Genomic DNA, 21,779 nt, shown 5'->3' on the forward strand with positions numbered 1-21,779 from the left:
CCTGATAGCTGCTTGCAATCACCAATGTCTATTATGACTCCAACAATATCTACGCCACTGGAAGGAAAGGAGAAGTCAGCATGCCTAGTTGATTCACTACCTCTGTCAGTTGAAAGCAATACAGATGGCACATCCTTGCAGTACTTGGACGTTGCCTCGAACAGTGGCAGTAGAGAGCCCTCACTCCACATCACTCAGGGGCCGTGCACCAGACAAAGGTTAGTCTGTCACAATCCTCTCTTGGACCACTATGACAAGCAGACTTGGTTCCCTCACAATAAGTTGTGCATCCATGGTGGCTGCAGACCTTTGAACTGAGTTGTTACTGTGCTGGAGCTGAAAGGTGTTCCCAGCCTCTGCCATTTTTTACCAACTTTCCCACAGTGGCAGAGGCTAATGAGGCATGAAAGCAGTGCTGGGAATTTGGGGCATCCTTCCTAATCTGGCAGCTGTTATTGGGCCAGTGCTAGGACCCTGACAAACCCTAATGAAATGCTCTGAGTGTATTCCACTGTAATGTGCTGACACAAGGACACATTCATAAGCACTTTCACATTTTCTGCTTTGTCATAACTTCTTAGATCAACCATTACATGGATGTTACTCATTCTTTGTTAGCAATCAATGAGAACTAGCTCTGGTTTAAATTGTTTATATGTCTGCGGGTGGAGGAAAACCATTAGGTTTTATGAAGGCCCTCACCCACCAACCTAGTTGGTGGCATGCTTCATCATCGGGCCCCACCCGAGGTACCGAGTGTACCTCAGGTGTGCTTCGACGCCAGATTACTGCGGAGCGGGTTTTTTGGTTTGTGAGGGTGCTGTGAGTGTGCTCTGAGTGAGGTTTAAAATACTGTCCTGGGTGTCCCAAAGACTGTTTTAATGGTGGGCCCCAGACAGTCAATAAAAATAAAGGCTTTTGGACGTGCACGGTAGGCTTATGGCATCCGACGTCCTGTGTGGTCAACTAGTCCCAGCCAGGCCTTTTCTTCTACTGGCTTTCGTCAGGACCTTATATGTGTAGGGTGTTACAGGGGTTTGTATGAGTTTGTCAGTGCCCTGTGTGTGAAGCACACGCTACTGTGCTTATATGTGCAAGAGGTGTTTCCTCTCGAGTTGTACCTGTGGGGGGTAAAAAAGGACAGACATAACATTTAAGTCAAGGCTCCTTGTAGCGGGCTAAAAGCGTTCAGTGAGGCCGCGCTGGGGGCCTAGTGGTGACCACAGACAAGGCGATAGTGTTGGCGTCGGTGGCGGGCAGTGAAAGTGTGGCCGGTCTCACAATATGCGTAATTATATGTGAAATTAGGCCTAAGTACCGTAACCGGAGATGGCGTAAACAGTGGTGAAGGAATAAAAAACATTAAAATGGAGTTGCTTACACCTGATTTTAGCGAACAAATCAGCATGGAGCTCAGCCGGGGTCAGGACCATGTGCACTCTAAATTGGGGGAAGAAAAGGAAAAAGGTTGTTGGGGGAGGGGGGTAGTCTTGACCCAACAAGGTAACGGTAAAAGGATGCACACACAGACACGGCCTGGGGCAGCATGAATGGTGGCTGCACCGTTAACAAAGTCAAGTTCAGGTACTTACTGCGCGATTCTTTGTTAACTGATCCAACGTATATAGGGATGGCACTTAATTGGCACTGAACGTATGTCAGCTAACCACCCAATATAGTTGGAATGCCTTCAAGGCAGGAGTAAGGCAGGCAACTTTAAGTTTCACAACAGCTAAAGAATCACACTCTTGAAAGGAAATTAAGAGTAGGTATCAGCATTTAAATAATCTAAAACACAAACACTCTCAAGTGGTGATATGGTGAGGTTGTGAACTAAAGGGATGTAGTTGTGGTGCTCCAAAACATGCTGTCATGAAATAATGTGACTCTATTCCTTGTCCCATTGATTAAGAAAGTTGTGCTGTTCCATGTTAGGACCGTCTTCACTGCAAGCTTCCTGTTGAAAGCGAATATTTCGAAATTGCAGTTGGGAAGGATGTACTTGTGCATACGTGCGCGTTCATACTGGAGATGATGAATTTAGACGTTTTCAGTTAAATTAACTGAGTAGCTACACAGCATTGTTTTACTGTGCGTATGCTGACTCCTAGCAGGGTTGTCAAGTGGTGGCACTCTGTGGCTGTATGCTTCATAGTTTCAATGCTTCAGCTGTCCATTGTAGACCTCAGTTTTCTTTAGCATTGAATGGTTTTATACTGATTCATACACAACTCTTCTTACAGGCCAGTGAAATGAAGTATCATGTCCTCTTGGTCCTACACCAAAAAAACGAAATGGATTCTGGAGCTTAGTTTTTATAGCCTCTGTGAATTCTTTGAATCTAAACAAATTGCTCATGATAACAACATTGAGAGTTAAAAAGGTAAAATTCTGTTAGAAATATGCTACTAAAAGTTCCACTTGACTGAGATATTCAAGTATATATATTAGAAAGAGGATTATCCCATCTGCATTCATTCTTTTAGTAACCATTTTTTAATTTAGATTTCTATTAAGATCACCCTGAAATCTTCACGACCACTTAAGTAAAACATGTAAACAGGAATCGCTTTTTGTTTGGGAGCACCCTCAATTAAGATTGATAAGCTCAACTGCTATTTCTTGGAAGATATTTTGTCAACACAGTATAGATCCCTGGGAATCATGTAGTATTAAATATATTTATGTTGTTCCAGGAAGCAGTTCGTGTCATTATTGCCAACCTGCATGATCTACAGCCATTTGCTACCAGAAATCTAATTATTTTTCCTTGTATCCTTTACTAAGTTGAAAATATTTGCACAGTTTTGCAAACATCATTGTTGAACCCCCAGTTATTTCTTCAGTACATTAAGTTGGTTTAAGGTCCATGCTGCCTGGAAGGTAAGGAGTGACAACTGCAAGTTTCCCATTTTAACTGTTGCATGTCTTGTGGGACACGTATAAGAGCAATAATTCAATTTACCTTTTGTCAGTAGAATTAATAATAAATCATACCTATTTCTGTCCCTTCTAACCTCTCACCATTATGACTTTCTTTATACTGGCCTACAAACATTTCATTGCTCTTCTGTGTTAAGTTAAAGAAAATTAAATTAGAACATCACTGTAGGCCCTCCTCTTTCGCCTTCCTTCCCACCATTGTCAATGGGTACCCAACTGATGATGTCCTCCACCAGCTACATCCTCATCATGTATGCTGAATCCATTTATGACCAAGATCATATAATGTCCTTCATAAGCACTATCTCCTACTGTGTATGCTTTTCGGTCAATATATCTAATGCCTTAATCGGCTCTAATAGCACCTTCCTGGATCATGACGTGAAACTGTCAACCTTCCTCCCTGCATTTCAAATCAGAAGCATCAAAACACTTAATTTTTTTTCACATTTCCGGAATAGTTACAACTACCCTGACCCTCAGCAAGCTAGACTATTGCAGTAGCATTTCACTGTCCCCTCTGTGTTCTTTTTAGCCTCTACAGAAATGTATTAACATCTGATAGAGAATTCTAGCCACAGATTCCTTACTGTAGAATTATCCCCAGACTCAGACTGCATCCGAAAATATTTCTTCAACAATATCCATGCGCGCCGGTAGGTGGCATCGTTTGGCTCTGCAAGACGTCATCTGCGCAGGACTATATTGGCGCCACCTTAGAGCGCTAACGTTGGGTCTTTTTGGCCTGTAAGTGAGCGCAGATTCCGCAAGAGCTACCTCTTAGTCAATTTTTTACTAACTTTATTTGACATATTGATCTACGAACATGCCAGAGACGTTTTCGCAATTTGAACCCCCATACTCAAATTTTGACACTACACAGAAGGATCCGATACCGAAAGAATACCGGAACTTATTTACTAAAGATTTCAATATGCAAATTGGAGCCCTGAAGGAGTCTGCGTAGGACGAAACTCTTTGGCTACTATAATCACTACACAATGGCGTTTTTTTTTTAATGAAGAAAATGAATAAATAATATTTTCGAACTGAGATACTATTGTCAGATGCAGTGATTTACATCATGTATCACATTCTTGGATATGCTCTCAGTACAAATTTTTGATGAACATATGCCGGACTCTCAATAACGTAACATATTGCTAATATAATTGTGGGTGCTGGACCACCAGTGAAACATGTTGTTTTGAACATTGTTTTCAAATTGGAGTAGAGAGGGGTTGTACTCCTGGCCCAAATTGTACCACATACAGATTATTAACCTGCCCAACTTATTTAGTTGTTAGGTGCTGTAGTGTTCTGCCTCGATCCCTCTGTATATAGATGTTCATATTGTCTAAGTGTTTTGAGGGTTTTTTCCTCCTCGTGTTTCAGGAAATTTCGTCAAAGGCTGGCTTCAAGCCCTGTGGCGCCTGTCACCTCTCGATGTCAGTGATGGACCGCACCTTGTTTGCCTTTGGTGCCTTGAGCACTACCACAACCCAAAGGCCTGCTCTGATTGCTGCGCCATGCACGCGAAGGCCTTGAGGAAGTGATCCCTCAAGCTCCTGGCAACTCGACGTGCGAGGCCATGACAAACCAGATACCGGTCGAGAGGAAGGGGCAGATGGGGTCGCGGAGTCCGAGATCTTTGTCAGGCCGTTCACCTAAGTCCCTCCACAAGAAGGAGAAGAAATTGAAGTGTGCTTTGACTTAACCTCATCTGTCGGCCGCCGAGATGAGGGAGCGTCCTCACTCTAGGTCTGGCTCCAGCAGTTGAGCCAGCACCTGGGCCATCTGTGCACCTCCCAGAGTTTCTTGGAGGTGGAACAACTCCTGCCCAATTAAAATAATTTAATGAAGCTGTGAACCTCATATTTGGGTGGCCTGTTCCTCTCTGGCGCGCCTTCGGGCCCCGTGGGTTTGGGAGGCACCCCTACTGGATCCACACTGGCGGCTCTGGTACCAGTTGTGTCCTCGGGATCCACAGATGGATTGGATCTGCGCCGGTCGTGCCATGTCTACCTTTACTGGCACAGGTCCTGAGGCCGACGTTCCTGGTGCTGGCAGCACCCACCGGCGGCGCCTTGCCCATTTATATCCCCAACTCTGACACTGAGCTGGAGGGGCATTGCTTGATGTCAACTCCGGCGCAGACTAGAGCCATGCCTTCCAGGCCGGACCCTGAGCCCTATTCTTATGGGCTAGGACTCTGGGAGTAATGGGGAGGTTCTCTGGACCCTGAAGAATACCAGCCATATGATGCCAACATGGACTGTGTGAGTATTTGGCGGATGCCAGTGGACTGGGTACTTCTCCAGAAACTGGCATGCTTTCTCCTTTTAATGTGGCTCTAAAGGAGGGAGCATCATTCTCAATGATGGTGAAGAGGGTGGCTGAGGTCCTGGACCTTAGCTTGCCCTCGGTGGAAATCAAGACTAACATCTTGACAAAAGTGCTCCAGTCAGGAGAGTCCTCTCCAGAACCACTTCTCCTGTTTTGATGAAGCACTTACTAATGTCCTGCTTGGGACCTCATCCAAGCTCACACAGGACATTTGCCCACCACCCCACTCCAGGGGATGCCAAATTCCTCACAGAACACCTTACTCCGGAGAGCTTAGTGGTCCAAGTCCCCACTTCCCACGTCAATCCTGGCGCATTCCCAACAGCACTGCCGGATCTGGAACTCAAGAGGCTGGACAACTTAGGCAAGAAATGTTTCTTCCACCAGCCTGGCAGTGCAGTCTGTGAACACCAGATGACTTTTGGGCTGCTGTACTCATGCACTGTGGGATATGTTGTGCAGGTGGTACCAACGTTTCCGGAGGAGGCCTGGGCCATGCTCTACCAGGCTGTTGCTGACGGGAGGGATAAAGCTAAGTTCACCAATTAGATGTGGACTGAACACTACTGATTCACTGGGCAGAGCATTTTCATCAACGGTGGCCCTACGGCGCCACGCCTGGTTGAGGACTACTGGCTTTTCTGGGGATGTCAAGGCATCACTTATGGATATCCCGTTTGATTAGTTCTGTCTCTGGATACAAGGTGGATTCAGTGCTGGAGCGCCTTAAGGACAGCAGGACTATGGCCAGGTCCTTGAACCTTTTCATGGCCCCTCGTCATCCCCAGTCCACCTTTTTTTTGTTTCATGGCTATAGAAGGGGCTTCCAGCTGCATCTTTAACTGCCCAGCCACCGCAGTGCCCAAGGTTCTCAGCCTCTGCGAGGCCAAGGACGGGATAACCACTGACCCTGTGGGTCAGACAGCAAGAGTTCGGGCCAGTTCACCACTCCCCTGGCAGCCACAGTCTCCAAACCCTTAAAGTCTGCCCTCTTACCATCATGGGTATAAGTGGGGAGCAGGATACCCCATTTCCTGCCCCACTGGCAGTCTCTAACATTGGACCGGTGGGTTTTGCAGATCGTCTGAAGGGCCTACTCTCTCTCCTTCTAGACTGCCCCTTCCTTCATGCCACCTATTTACAACAGGCTGATAGAGGACCACCTATCCCTTCCCCGCAAGGAAGTGATGACTCTCTTGACCAAGGGAGCCATAGAGAGAGTGCTGATGCCAGAAGTGGATTGTGGTTGCTACTTCCTCTACATTGTGGTGCCCAAGAAGGACAGAGGTCTTCATCATATCCTCGACTTGCATTCGCTCAATTTCTTCCTCAAGAATGAAAATTTAAAAATGCTCACTCTTGCTCAGGCCCTGGTCATAGGAGACTTGATGGTTGCGTAGGACTTGCAGGATGCATACTTTCACATCCCCATCTTTCCCGCCCACATATGTTACCTGCGGTTAATGGTCGATCACGAGCACTTTCAGTTTGCAGTGCTCCCCATTAGCCTTACAATGCTCCGTTGAATGTTCACCAAGGTGATGGTAGTGGTTGCAGCTCTTCTGCTGAGATCAGGGATGACAATCTTCCCCTCTCTCACAGACTGGCTGTTGAAGGCGGGCTTGCTGTCAGGGTTGCTGGCGGTCGGCAGGTGGCAGGTGGCGGGGGCAGAGCGCGCAGTGCAGAAAGGACGGGCTTGTGGACAAGAAGCTTCTTCCAGTTCTAGTTGTTACGGGTTACAGCTTCCTGCCATCACGTTGCGTCACCTACCTGCTCTTTTGGGTCCTGCACATGGATCTCAGCCTCCGTCTTCGGCTCCTCTCGTTGAGCTGCATTTCATCCTGGGCCTTTGTTGTCATTTCCTCTCATTTGAACCTGCTTCCAGCTCTGCTTTTCGATGCTACAGCACCTGCACATGAATTACAAGATTGATCAAAGTTTACTGACTTCAATTGGGTAACGCGCTATGCAAATTAAAGCATGGCACTCGGTCTTAATTTGCTACTTACCTGATTTGAATTCCTACATATTTGAATTTCTGCACGCTTGAATTCCTACACGCTTGAATTCCTGCACATTCTAGAATCCTTGTGTGCTCGCTAAAAATACGGAAAGACATTAGTGTTAATAAGTTGTACTGGTCAATGATTATTGCCTCAGTGAACTCTAGGCATTTCTGCTTTCTATTGAGGCTCATTCATTGTTACCTTTTCCCTGCATCATATCAGATGTTTGTACATTAGGTACATGAAGTAATGCTCTGAAATTGTATATATATAGATATATTTCTTTTGATGATTATTTTTTAGCCTTGCTGTTTAAGTGCATCTTATGAAGACATAACCCATATCAAGGGTATACCATTGTAATGCACATTTGGATATCCCTACAAGTACCAGTGTGATGTTGGGTACTACACTTTAGCGTTTCTTTTTCTCATCCTTAGATGTATGGTTTCATTGGTGGGCCGAATATTTTCGACCTTGCATTGGAAGAGGGGGATTCATAATGGTACTCTTTCCCCCGGGGTGATATTTCAGGAATAATATAAGACGCATTTAGAATTACTCATTTATATATGTTTGTTTCTCTAACACACAGGGAGAGATATAGAAGGGCCAAATTAACGCATCTCTCACACCACAGACATCCCCTTGTTGACTTTGACTCTGCAGACTGGGAAGGTGGGAACTCTCATCATGACTTCGTTAGCTCCTGTGGAAAATCCAGGTGAGATTTCTGACGTTAGCAACAGGCTGATGTCTTCCACCTCCAGATTACGGCGGACCTCCTGGATTTGCTGGGATTCACTATCGGCATGCCGAAGTCACACTTGACTCCCTCTCAGACGCTCCCTTTCATTGGAGCTGTTCTGGTCAAAGTGCAGTTTCAGACCTATCCTCCTAAACAGCGACTCCAGGATATTCGGGCTATGATACTGATGTTTCAGTCTCTACCCTGGATTTTGGTGAGACTGACTTTGAGACTGCTGGGCCTCATGGCCTCCTGCATCCTGCTTGTGACATATGGTCGTTGGCATATGCGGGCTCTGCAGTGGGACCTGAAGTTCTAGTGGGCGTAGCATCAGGGGAACCACTCCAGCATGGTCCAAAATCTCGGTGGGAACTGCAACAAATCTGCAGTGGTAGTTAACGAACCATAATTGTTTCACAGGCATCCCCCTCTCCCTTCCCCAACCAGTAGTGACAGATGCGTCCCTCCTGGAATGGGGGGCAATCGGGAAGAGGTGGAGATCAGGGGCCTCTGGTCTACGGTGGAATCTGGACTCCATATCAACCTGTTGGAGCTCTGAGCGATCTGGCTGGCATTGAGAGCCGTTCTACCCTCTATCAAGGGAAGGCTAATGCAGGTGTTCACGGACAGCACCACTGCCATGTGGTACAGCAACAAACCGCGGGGTGGGGTTGTGGACCCTTTGTAAGGAGGCCCTACGCCTCCGAACATGGCTGGAACATCAGGGCATTTTCATGGTGGTTCAACATCTGGCTGGCTCTCTGAACACCAAAGCAGACAAACTCAGTCGCAGAACCTAGCGGATCATGAGTGGGTTCTCCATCCGTAGGTGGTGCAAGGTGTACTTCAGCAGTGGGGAGAGTCTTGGTTCAATCTGTTCGCCACCATGGAGAACGCACAGTGTCTGCAGTTCTGTGCGCTGGAGCTTCCAAGGCAGCTCTCGCTTTGAGATGCCTTTTGTCTCGAGTGGAGTGCTGGCTTCCTTCCCACTTCACTCCTGCTCAGGGCTTAAGAAGATCAGGAATGACCAGGCCCAAGTCATCCTTATGGCTTCCATTCTGGACTCAGAGAGTTTGGTGTCCGAGCTGTTGAGCACGGCCTTTGGTCCTCTGATAAGGCTGCCCCTTTAGGAGAATATTCTGTCACTGCAGCAGGGGATGTTCTCCACCTGAACCTGCCAACGCTCTTCCTTCCTGCGTGGAGATTGAGCTGCAACAGTTGACAGCTTTCGACTTTCCTCCCAAAGTCTGACATGTTATCTTGACAGCCAGGTGTCCCTCCACCAAGACTGTAAACGCCTGTTTGGGAAAACTTGTGGCATGGTGTACAGAAAAACAAATTGAATCTCTTTCTACCCCCTTATCACAGGTTCTCCTTTTCGTCCTTTCTCTTGCCCTACATGGCTCTGCTCTAGGCACTCTAAGAGCTATCTCAGCTTTTTCAATTTCTCTGTGGTTGCCTGACCTGCCGTATTTTTTCACATTTTGTATTATAAATAGGTTTCTGTAAGGTTTACAATATTTGTTCCACCTTCTCCCTTTGTTATGTCCCAGTGGGATTTCAGTCTTGTCCCCACTTTCCTTATGCGCTCTCCCTTTGAGCCCCTGCTTAATAGTCCACTCAGGCTCCATACCATCAACACAGCCTTTCTTGTGGCTATAACATCTACTGGGTCAGTGAGCTTCAGGTGTTGCCATCCAAGCCTCCTTATCTGAACATCTACACAGACAAACTGGTGTTTCGTACAAGAGCTTCCTTTCTACTGAAAGTGGTCACTCCCATTTACGTAGCCCAATCCATCACTCTCCCTACTTTTTACACTCCGCCTCATCCCTCCAAGGAAGAGCAGCTACTTCACCATCTGGAACCAAAAAGAGCGTTGTCGTTCTACCTTGACCACACACGAGAGTTCGGAGTGGATGACCAACCATTTGTGAGCTATGTCGGAGCAAAGAAAGGAATGGCTGTAAAGAAGAGGACCTTGATGGATTCGGCTCTGTATCAAAATCTGCTACACATTGGCTAGGAAGCAGCCCCCTGAGGGACTGCTTGCTCATTCCACCAGAGCTAAAACTGCAACCACTGCAGTAGCACTCAGATTTCCAGTCTTGGACATCTGCCAGGCAGCAACATAGGCTTCCCTGCACACGTTTACCAAGCACTACTGCATGGACAGTGAGGTCTGTAGGGATGTGCATTTTGCCCGTTTGGTCCTGCAGGACTTCCTCATTTGAAATTAGTATGCAGAACCCCCTCCAAGGAGGAACTGCTTGGGTATCTATTCTAAGGGAATCAATCTGCAGCTAGAAGTCTAGATCAGATGGACAAGTTACTTACCTCTGTCACGCCTTATCTGGTAGAATGTCTATCTAGCCACAGATTCCTTACCGATCCACCCATCCTCCCTGACCTGCAAATGGCTTTCTAGGGACAGGCCTTTCCCCTTTCAGGGCCCTACTATTCCACACCAGTGGTCAGTGTATTTCGTAGCTCTGCGCATCTGGCGTGAAAGGTCGCGAAAAGTAACCGACATCAGCAATGCTGGGGTGGCGCCTATATAGGCATTGCACACGTCACTTTCGGTGCGGACAAATCCGGCAGCGCCACGCAAAGCAGAATTATGCCACCTACTGGCACGCAGGGGTACTGCTCAAGAAAATTTCCAGATCCCGTCTGATGCCTGGGGATAAGTTTAAGGTAAGAAATGTACGGCTAGATATAGAGTCTTCACCAGATGAGGCATTACCGAAAGTAAGTAACTTGTTCTTCTTTACCAACTCCCTACTCACCACTCCCCAACTCCCTACTTATCCCCTTCCAACACCCTGCATCAAAGCTAAGTCTTCCTACTGTTGCCTGGGAGAATTACCCATATCACAAATCCTACAGGTCCCTTCTCAAGTTGCTTCTCTTGCTCTTTAAGTTCATTGATGGCTGCACTCCTCCATAACCTGCTGTTTCTGCTGTATGATCATGTACTAGCTCTTAAAAAAAGTTAAAAAAGAAAAAAAAATATTCTGTCCCGTTCTAGTCTAAATCAATTCTTTTGGCAGTTATCATGGGCATGGTACAATATGTGATTACTGGTAATTTCTGAAGTCAATTAGGAATTATGTCCCGTTGAAGGAACTTGTTTTCCCATATCTCTCAAAATGAGTTCCACACCAACTGCATATCATGACGTTAAGTTCAAAGTGTAAGTTCTGTTTAGAAATTTCAAATTTTTATGGTATGACTACATCTCCTGCCTTTCTCATAAAACCTAGTACCTCCTTTCACAGTAGGGAGGATTTGTTAGATCTCATTTCCGTTGAGAGCTTGGATCCTGCAGAACATGCCTTCCTCTCCTTTCCTCTATCTTCTTAAGTCTTGGTTTCAATGTTAATTTTTGTAAAGCTCACAAATGCTGTGAGTTGTCTTGGTGCTGCAGAATTATAGAGCTCAGATTGCTGTAGAAGAAAAAAGAATTAGCAGTATCGGTGCTGAGATTTGGTTGTAAAAAGCCAGGTTTTTAGGTCTTTCCTCGACCTTAGCAGGGTGGTCGGCGATCTTAAATATAGTGTAAGGCTGTTCCATAGCTTAGCGTACCGCCAATGAAACACCTACCTCCCCAGTTGGCCAGTTTAAACTGGGGATTCCTGCATTGTTAGCTGAAGCAGATTGAAGAGTTCTGACAGGGGTGTACCATTGAAGGCTCTATCTAAAATATTCATGATTTGAGTCATGTAGGGCCTTGTGGGCGATACAGAGGGATTTGAAAATAATTTGGTTTTTGGTGGGCAGCCAGTGAAGTCTACGTAGGGCTTGGGAAGCTGGCTAATATGTTGGGATTCCTAATAGTATATGCACAGCTGCATTCTGCAGGGTTTGAAGCTCTCTCAGCAGTCCTTGTTGCATGTTAAGGTGAGGGCCTTGCAGTAATCCATTTTTTGACAAGACCAGGTTAACAATCACTGTTTTCTTGAGTTTGTGGGGAATAAACAGAAGAATGTTTACAATGATCCTGATGGTGTTGAAGGAGGATGAGGTGAGCGCATTCACCTGGGCTCTGAACTTCAATTTGTCGTCAAACAAGACGCCCAGGTTTCTGACTTTTTTGACAAGGGTGGGAATTGCCCCAGATTCTGTGGCCACCAGTTAGGGGACAAGGAGGGTTCTTTACGAAAAAGGAGATCCTCTGTCTTGCCCGAGTTTAAATTCAAGTCGTTTTTCTTCATCCATCTCCCCACTTCTTCCATGCAGTTGTGGAATCTGACAGCCGCTTCATGAAAATCACTAGAAATTAAAACAATGATATGTGTCATCAGCATATGACAAGAAGGATAAGTCAAAGGACTGTTCAGGCTTGCAAGGGGTATAACGTATAAGTTAAAGAGTGTTGGACTTAGTGTTGATCCCTGTGGGACACCACAAAGCACGGAGAAAGGGGTAGAGACAAATCTATAAAAATTTACAGATTGTTCTCTGCCTGAAAGGAAGGATCTGAGTGTGGCCAATACAGTATTCTTTATTCCTATACTGTTTAGACATTTTAATAAAACCTTGTGGTTGACCGTACTGAAAGCCACTGATAGGTCAAGAAGGATCAGAGCTGATATTGCTCCTTGATCAATACTAGCTCTAATTTCTTTTGTGGCAACAATTTGGGCTGTTTCCTTGCTTTGCCCACTTCTGAAGCCAAATTGAGTATGGTCTATAAGAAGGTTATTCTCCAGAAAAGAGGTAAGTTCCATGTTTATTGCTTTTTCCACCACTTTGGCTGGAAATGGGAGGCAAGTTATTGGAAGATAGCTGTTGGTTTCAAGGGACTTGTGTAGATTTTTAAAAAAGAGGTAAGATAGATGCTGTTTTCTAAGCGTTTGGAAAGTATTCCACCCTGAACATCTCATTAAAGATCTTCATAAGATAGGCAAGATGGCGTCCGCCGCGCGGACATTTGTGTGAGGAGCTCCTGTGTGCGGATGCTTGGCTCACCTGAGATGTGCTGACTGCTCGTTCTGGCCGGGCTGCGGTTGCATGCGCAGAAGGCTGGAGTCGGTCGGTTTCACCGTTGCTCGATTTGGCGAGTGTTTTTTTGGGGCTGTGCTGGAACCGGTGTGCCGGCGGACTCGGCTCTGGAGGAGCGGCTCGCTAGTGTCGGAGTTGGAGCCTGTGTCGGAGCGCCAGCACCGAGTGCTGGAGCCGGCGTTTGGGGGCGGGTCATCCCGCGCATTGCAGCGTGGATGGTTCTGGCGCCCGGACGGCTGGATGGCCTGACGGCTCCTGGGTGACAGCGGAAGGTTGAGCTGGAGGAAGGCGGCTTTTGGTGGACTGTTGACGGAGGAGCTGAGCTGAGTTTGCCACAAAAAAACATACATAGTGGTGAGTGTTACAGTATCACTGTGCTTGAGACTTTGGCTGCAACATTGTGGCTCACTGTGCAGCTCTCCTCGAGTTAAACTTTAACTTCAACTCGCTTTTGGTTTGACAATGCGAGCCGCAATTTGGTAAACATTTAATCAGGTGCTAGAACGAAAATTAAGGGCAGAAAAAAGGATAAAACAATCAAGGGACAAAATTTGGGGGGGAAAAAAAAAAGAGGTGGTAAGAGATTACAACGCAACTATCAGCAATTTAATTTGGAAAAGGCTCACTATGCCTCCTAAGGCTGGCCGTGGGGGTAAAACTCGACCTGCAGGGGATAACGCTGTTGGCACACGGGCCGCTATTGCTGCAAAGCAAAAGGAATTACAGAAGGATATACAGTAGTTACAGGAGGCTGGCAGTGCCGCTCACCCTAAAGACGCTAGTACTGGACAGCCAAAGATTCCTCAAATGTTTCAAATGGCTACCGGACTTCCAAAAAATATTCCTCTGCTTAATACATCTGTAGCCTGTTTGGTCGACAATATAGACAATGAAATTGGCAGGGAACAGGAAGTGATATCGTTACCAGTAGTAAACACATCTACATTACTTACTCCTGCCCCCCCTGGAACATTCGCTGTCCCAGTAGTAGTAACGGAGGAGGCGGGTGGTGCGACCAGCGATGATGAAATTCAAGAACCGCCGAGCAGCAAGGATGGTGAATTTTATTCACTCTCCGAAGCTTCTGAAGGATCTGATCTGGAGGAAGTTTCGTTACCAGAGGATGTGATGGGGGAAAACACTCCTACAATTTCGGAATATACTCTCTCTACTAGCACTTCTGCACAAATCTCTACTATCCGAAAAAAGGACAGGGCTGGAGCTTTAGATCCCATCATTACTCCAACAGAAATTACAGATTGGGATGTATCTGTAGAAACACAGGTACTGGAGCAGTTGGATCTTTCTGGTCAAATTCACGAGGATGGCGTACCAGTGAGCCCTAATCAAATAACTGGATCTGTATCTTTGGAGGAAATTTATCGGTCCATTAACGACCATCGATTAGAGGCTAGAGCTGAGCATTTAAAAACTCACACTGCTTGTAGAAAGCTCCAAAATACTGTTCGGCGCCTCACAAAAACTTGCAATGACTTTACAGATCGCATGGTTGAAGCTGAGGCGCGGATCTCAACACTTGAAGACCAGATGGTCACTCAAGTAGCCGATGTGGCTGAAATTAAGGCACATAAAGAAGACATACATGACAAAATGGCTGAATTAGAAAATCGCCTCCGGCGTAATAATTTACGGCTACTGGGAGTACCAGAGGGCCTTGAGGGCCAGGATGTGCGTAATTTTGTCATAGAACTATTTGAGGAAGCATTCCCTGAAACCACTGAATGGACTTGGAGCTACGAGCTACAGCGAGCCCATAGGTTTCCTTTTCGGCAACGACTTATGCGCAGTGGTCAGGTTGGCCCACAACAACCACGGGCCATTTTGCTATCCCTGAATAATTTTTGGGCGAGACAATTTTTGTACGACAAGGCCCGCCCCGATAAAAAGATTACAGGGAAAGGTATTCAGTTTTTTGTAAGGCCAGATTTTTGCCACTCTACAGTGGAGAAGCGATGGAAATTACGTCAGTTGATTGCTCCAATACAAGCTAAAGGGCTACAAGTTTTTTTACTACAACCTGCAACTTTGAAAATTGTGAACAAGGGCCAGAGCCGATTTTTCACTTCCGTGGCCGATGTAAATGCCTATATGCAAACTGTCTCTTGATGGGCTTAAAATAGTGGCTTAATCTTTGGATTGACTGTTATAGACTGTTTTCTCCTGACTCTGGATATAATTGATATTGGTTCATTCTATGCTCTACATCTCTCCTATTTTTTTTGCATTTTTATCAAGGTTAAAAGTGATATATGTATTTTGGTTCTGTTTTTTTCCCCATTGATTTGGTGAGCCGAGCAGCATGGGAACCACTCACCGAGCATCACAGGGCTATGTGCCCAATTGCCTTAGTTAAGGGGGGGCACTGGTGGAGGCTGGGGGGGGTTTGGGTGGGGCAGTGTGGATCTGGGGTAGCAGGGGGGCACTGGGGGGTTTGCTGGGATAGTGGGTTAGGGGGTAGTGGGGGGAAAAGGGAAAAATCATCAGTTCATAGCAGTGGGTTTAGATGTTTTGGAGCTAGGATTCAAATAAATATGCTCTTTAATGTCCTGCAATTAATCCTTTTATATGGCGGCTAGAAATTTACGAATCTGTACATTCAATGTTTGCGGTCTTAACAACATTATGAAAAGAAAAAGGGTGAAACAAGAATTAAGTTTAATTAACCCTGACATACTATGCTTGCAGGAAACGCATATTCCTTGGTCTAAGCACAAAATTCTATTAGAACTAGGCTATTCAATCCTAGCGGTGTCCAAACAATCCACTATGAATCGTGGGGTAGCTATAATGGGCAGCCAGGCGGTAACCGGTACTAGTAGGATTAGGGTCGATAATTTTGGATGGTGGGCTATCTGTGAGTGTATTATGGGGGATATGAAAGTTACGATATGCACCGTGTATGGGTCCAATTTAGATGAGCCAGACACCCTGGAATTTTTAAATGTTGAGCTAGCACAATGGCCCTCGCCTTTAATACTACTGGGAGATTTTAATATTCATGGAGATAATCACACTTGGGATTCCAGGCCACAAAGATATTACGGTCGTAAGCCTAAGGTATATCGGGCATTATATCAGCTAGTATCCCAACATGGTTTAATTGACGGATGGGCTAAACTAAATCCCACTAATCCAGGATATACATTTTTTTCTTCTCCCCACTCTAGATATGTACGGTTGGATTATATTTTCATGCCTCAATATTTAATTATAGGTGCGAAGATGCAAGCTATGCCCCGAATTACGTCAGATCATAGCCCGATTGTTTTGGAGGTGATATGTATGCAGCCGACTCGTCCAATCCATACTTTTACTTTCAATAAAAAACTTATTGGTGATGACGAGTTTGCTACGCATATTAAGCTATGGGCTGCACAATTTCTAGACTTTAACCGAGGCACTGCTAGTCAGCCGATGGTATGGGACTCTTTGAAAGCAGGGATTAGGGGGGAAACGTGCAGCTATGGCTGGGCTAAACAAAAAATCCAAAAAGCTAGGATTGCTGAACTGCTGGATGACCTTAGACTGGTAGAATTCGAGCTTATGACGATAATCCAATCTAAGGCTGACTCTCATACGCAACAAACTAAGGTCGCTAGTTGTAAAGCTAGGATCAACGGGGTCTGGAGTCAAGATATAGCCTCTCAGTATAATACTTATAAAACTGAAAGATATGAATATGGAGAGACAACGGGCAGATGCCTGGCTCAAAGGATGGGGGCAAACAGGTGGCTCAACGTATTGCCTTGTTGGAGAATGATAGAGGAGAGCTGGTTGAAACCCCAGATGGTATTATGGAAGTTTTTCGTAGTTTCTATCAAGAATTATATACACAAGATGTCATAGATCTAGAAGAGATAGAAACTTATCTTAGCGACTTGGATATTCGTAAACTTGGGCTCCTTGAGAGGGAAATACTTGAGGCCCCAATTACTATACAAGAACTACAGCTTGCTCTTGAAAATCTAGCGTTAGGAAAAGCATCAAGGCCAGATAAACTTCCTTTAGAGATTTACCATTTATTATTTAGCGCCATTAAGGAGGACATGTTAGCTACCTTCATTATGGCTCAACGAGGTAGTCCGCCGGCTTCTTGGGACGAAGCCAATATTGTAGTTTTAAAAAAAAAAATAAGCCTCCCGAACTGCCCGGGTCATGCCCGGGTCATATCGGCCCATATCATTAATTAACGCTGACGCAAAAATATACTCTAAAATTCTAGCCACACGATTACTCCAAGTTATTCCGAAGTTAGTATCCCAACACCAGCACGGGTTTCTCCCTGGGAGAAGCACGGTAAACCATCTTCACCGTGTTATAGCGTTAATTGACTATGCAGCCGCATCACAAGAAAATATGGGAATTATTTTTTTGGATGCGGAGAAAGCATTTGACCGGGTTGCTTGGTCGTTTTTATGGGCTATAATGGGAAGAATGGGATTTGGGCCATTGTTTATGCAGGCTGTTCAGACTATGTATAGGAATCCCCGGGCTAAAATTTGTACTATGGGACAGGAGTCTGCATCTGTCCATATTACCCGGGGGACGCAACAGGGGTGCCCCTGTTCGCCCCTACTCTTTGCGATCTATATTGAGCCACTATTGCAGCGTTTGGAATTTACCAACTTAATCAAATCAATGATGGTAGGAGACTACGAAACACGCGTACTCGCGTATGCTGATGATATTGCTGTGGTTTCATCAGATCCGGAGTCAGCAATACGGGAGGTTGAATTTCTGACGCAATCATTTGGACAAGTTGCTGGCTATAAACTTAATATTTCAAAAACTCAAATTGTTTGCTCAATTGGGCTGTGTACTAGTGAGCCACGTGCGACGCAAGAGGCTAAGTATTTGGGGATTAAAATTAGAATGTGTATACAGGAGATAATAGATGTTAACTGGAACGATATATTAGGGTCGGTTAAGAGTAAACTAGAAAAGCTAGAATGTTTGCATTTGTCAATGGTTGGGCGACGTAACGTACTTAAGATGTGTATTCTCCCTAAAGTACTGTATTATTTTCGGACAGTCCCCTTGGAGTTATCCAGACCACAACTGATGCAATTGCAGGGTATTTCGGATAGGTTTATTTGGGGTTGGAAGAAATCTCGTCGTGCATCTAAATACATGATGTTACCTTTAAATCGTGGAGGCTGGGGCGTCCCGAACTTCTTTTTTTACTATTTAGTTTGTCTAATACAAAATTCTAGGTTTATGTTAATTGGGGGGACCACGCGGTTATATGAGACACCTAATGTGTATCAAATGTTAATTGGAGAATCGGCTCGTGAAGTCCTGTTGAAATTTTTTGAGCCTAGTTATTTTAAACGTACTAGATTTAAAATTACGATTGCTCCCTATAAGGGGTGGAAGCTACTTCGGAAAATTCTGAATATTCAGCGGGTTAATTTTTATACACCCTTAGATTCTAGGAATATGTTACCATCTATTTTTTGGGACGCTAAGATGCGAATTTGGAAAACCAAAGGGATATCCCATCTGGGAAATTTGTTTAAGGATGGTATAATGGTTCAATATACGGATTTAATGAAGGTGTATCCGGTGCCGAAAAGTGACTTCTTTAAGTATTTGCAAATACGAGATTTTATGTATAAACGCAAATCACAACCTATTGTAATTAATGAATTCATTGAAGCTCTCTCAAAAGGCGCTAAGATTGGTGTCTTATATGAAATTTTGTTATCCAAACAATCAGATGATATTGAACTGCAGGATGCCAAATGGCAAAATCGACTAGGATGCTCGGGTGTATTTTTGCAAGATTCCATCGACATGGCTGGGGCAATAGTTCTGTCTGCTAATTTGCGTACGCAACATTATAAGACTGTATTTAACCTGTACCACACACCTGTAAAAATGATGAAATGGGGAAGCAGTTATGATGGTAAATGCTTTCGATGTCAAGCTGATGCTGCCGATATTGTTCATATATTTTATAATTGCAATGCACTTTCTCCCTTTTTTCTTAGTATAGAACAATTTCTATCTCTGATTATGAAGGTGCAATTTCATGTAAGTCGTGAACTGTTGCTTTTTGGGGTTGGTATGGATGACGAAACTGTACAGCACTATTATCCCCATAGATTTTTCATTTTTATGGCTATGGCGGTAGCTAGACTATGCATTGCCACTATGTGGTTGAAACCCGAACCACCCGCATTTGAAATGTGGAGAGCCAAGATTTATAATGTGTTTCACCTAGAATACAATCTATATCGTATTAAATCCAGGAAAAAAAACTATTGGGATTGAAGATATGGCAATCAATGCTCCAACATTTTGAAATGTCATCTGGATAATATTCTTATTGTTTAATATTTGTTGCAATGCTATGGTATTTGTTTTAATGTTATGGACCTTATGTAATTATTGTATTCTTTTTTATTTGTTACCTTTGGTATTTTTCTTTTTTTTTTTCCCCTTGTCTGCTATGAACTGAAATAAAAAAAAAAATTAAAAAAAAAGATCTTCATAAGATGAGTCACTGCAGTCTTTGAAGCCATATGTAGTGTTACTGGGGGACATGGACAGGATGGTGATACAGATTTAAGCAAGTCCAGTAGCCTGCTAACCTGTTCTGATGTGAGAGGGGAAACATTAGTTAGTGTATTCTTTACTTGAGGTGCCGAAAAACGTCAGTAGAAGTTTGACTAGCCTTCTTATTTGATACAAACGCATTGTAAGCTTCGGCTACTGCTGTATTTTGAAACAATTCTGATAATTAGTTACAGAAGGATTGATTGGCGATCGGCACAGTGAAATTACTGAGATTGGTTAAGGAGTTAATAATTTCGAAAAGAGTTGTAGCTGAATTTTTGGCTGATGTAATTTTGTCAGTATAATAGGAGAATTTGTCTTCCTAAATTATAGTTTTGTAGTGTGGGTTACATTGTTTATATTTTAGTCTCCCATTGGGATCATACGTTTTACGCCATATGCATTCTTGTTTTCAACAGAGTTGTTTTTACAGCCTGATTTTTTTCTGAAAACCAGGGGGCTTACAGTTTATTTCTGTGGCATTTAAACAATTTTTGGGGCGCCAATTTGTCCACTGCAGTGTGTAACTAATTGGTGTAGTTGGTGGTGGCGTCGTGTAAGTCCTTCAGGACATCAGGTAGTGTGTCGGGTTGGACCCAGTTGAGCTGTGACGATTCCAGCTTGTGCCAGGCTGACTGTAGGTAACAACAAAACGTAACAATTGCCAATACTGAGCAAAACTCCCAAAAACTTTTTGTTGGCCAGAACCTACGAATAAAACATATAGGTCCACGTTTTTTACTACACCATCAGTTGTTTTATTTGACAACTCTCTTACAAATCACTTTATCAATAATACTTTATCTACATGTGCATCAATAATCAATACAAAACAGAGGGAAAAGCTATGTACACAAAACTACATTTCATCATACATGACACCAGCAAACAATCATTGCAAACCTTCACACATACTGCATGCAGATTCAGTCAGACACTAATAACAAGCACTCACACCATCCAAACGACACACCAGAGCGGGTAAAATTACTTTTGCATGGCCCCAGATCTGGTGGACAATATTCTTGATCCCAAAGTCAAACAACACAATAAATCATATAAACTCCTACTGAAATGTAAAAATGATTCTAAGTAATCACCATTTCCTACATCCAACATCTAAGTCATTACATCAATGAATCAATTGTATCACGTGGTTTGTTTGACAAGGGAAACAAAGGTCGACGCGTTTCAAACCCAACTGTTTGTCGGGTTCTCATCAGGACCGTAAAGTTCTTATTTCCTTGACAGATCAAATCTGTTGCTTCACAATCATGATTATGTTAGCGTTCAATTGCTGAACTTGTAGGTGTATTCCCTGTTGTTATGTTGCCGGTACCAGGGTAACCTCAATCGCACGACGGGAAGTCAGTAGTCGATCTATCCATTTTGCCAGTAAATCTTGAAAAGTCTCTCTCCCTCTCAGAAATCGCATACACATCCTCCAAGTGTGGTGTGTAGCGAGCCCGCATTGAACGATCATTTAATGCGGGAACGCTCGCTACACACCACACTTGGAGAACGTGTATGCGGTTTCTGAGAGGGAGAGAGACTTTTCAAGATTTACTGGCAAATTGGATAGATCAACTTTAGCTTCTACTGACTTCCCGACGTGCGATTGAGGTTAACCTGGTACCGGTAACATAACCTTTGTTAGGCAGTTAGATTAGTCAGTTTGATGCCTTATTTCAGTGTAACAAATGAATCTCCCTATACCGACCTGTCCACGAATTCCAAGGAGACTTGTTTCTCTTTATTACTTTATAACTGTTCACTAAGTATTTGCTTTGTTTAATTGCTTTGCTTAGATATCCTTTGTGTTCTTCTGATTATTTTTTACTTCTCAGTGTATATGACCTATAGTTTTGTCTACCATTCTTACTTTGTACTGCCCCTTTAAAACACATCAGTAAAAAGAAGGTAAGTTATAATTCATTGGACGAATGCAGACCCAGAATTTTCACTGCAGGGGGCATACACAAGTTATTTTTTAAGGTTCATTGATTTATTATTGTGTTCTCTGAGATGTGTACATTTTTCATATTGTACCTCTTTACGTCTAAACAGTGCTTAATGCCTGTTGTATTTTTGTTTAACATTCTTCAATGTGTGAGAAAAATCTTTCTTTGTCTAAAATGCTTCTCTTT

The 21,779-nt window shown here is 44.1% G+C and overlaps 1 protein-coding gene across 8 annotated transcripts in view; it reads left to right on the forward strand.

Annotated features, from left to right (window-relative positions):
• Positions 1 to 21,779, forward strand: part of MAJIN (membrane anchored junction protein) — an 801,090-nt gene that overhangs the window by 207,457 nt on the left and 571,854 nt on the right. For 7 of the 8 annotated variants that reach the window (XM_078660571.1, XM_078660573.1, XM_078660568.1 and 4 more), the window contains one exon: positions 2,697 to 2,772. The exons of the other annotated variant lie outside the window; for it this stretch is intronic. In XM_078660571.1, coding sequence (XP_078516697.1) covers positions 2,697 to 2,772 — 76 coding nt within the window. The remainder of the gene's footprint in view (positions 1 to 2,696; positions 2,773 to 21,779) is intronic. 8 annotated transcript variants of the gene reach the window in all.

The sequence above is a fragment of the Lissotriton helveticus genome, chromosome 9 (assembly GCF_964261635.1).
Source record: "Lissotriton helveticus chromosome 9, aLisHel1.1, whole genome shotgun sequence".
NCBI lineage: Eukaryota > Metazoa > Chordata > Amphibia > Caudata > Salamandridae > Lissotriton > Lissotriton helveticus.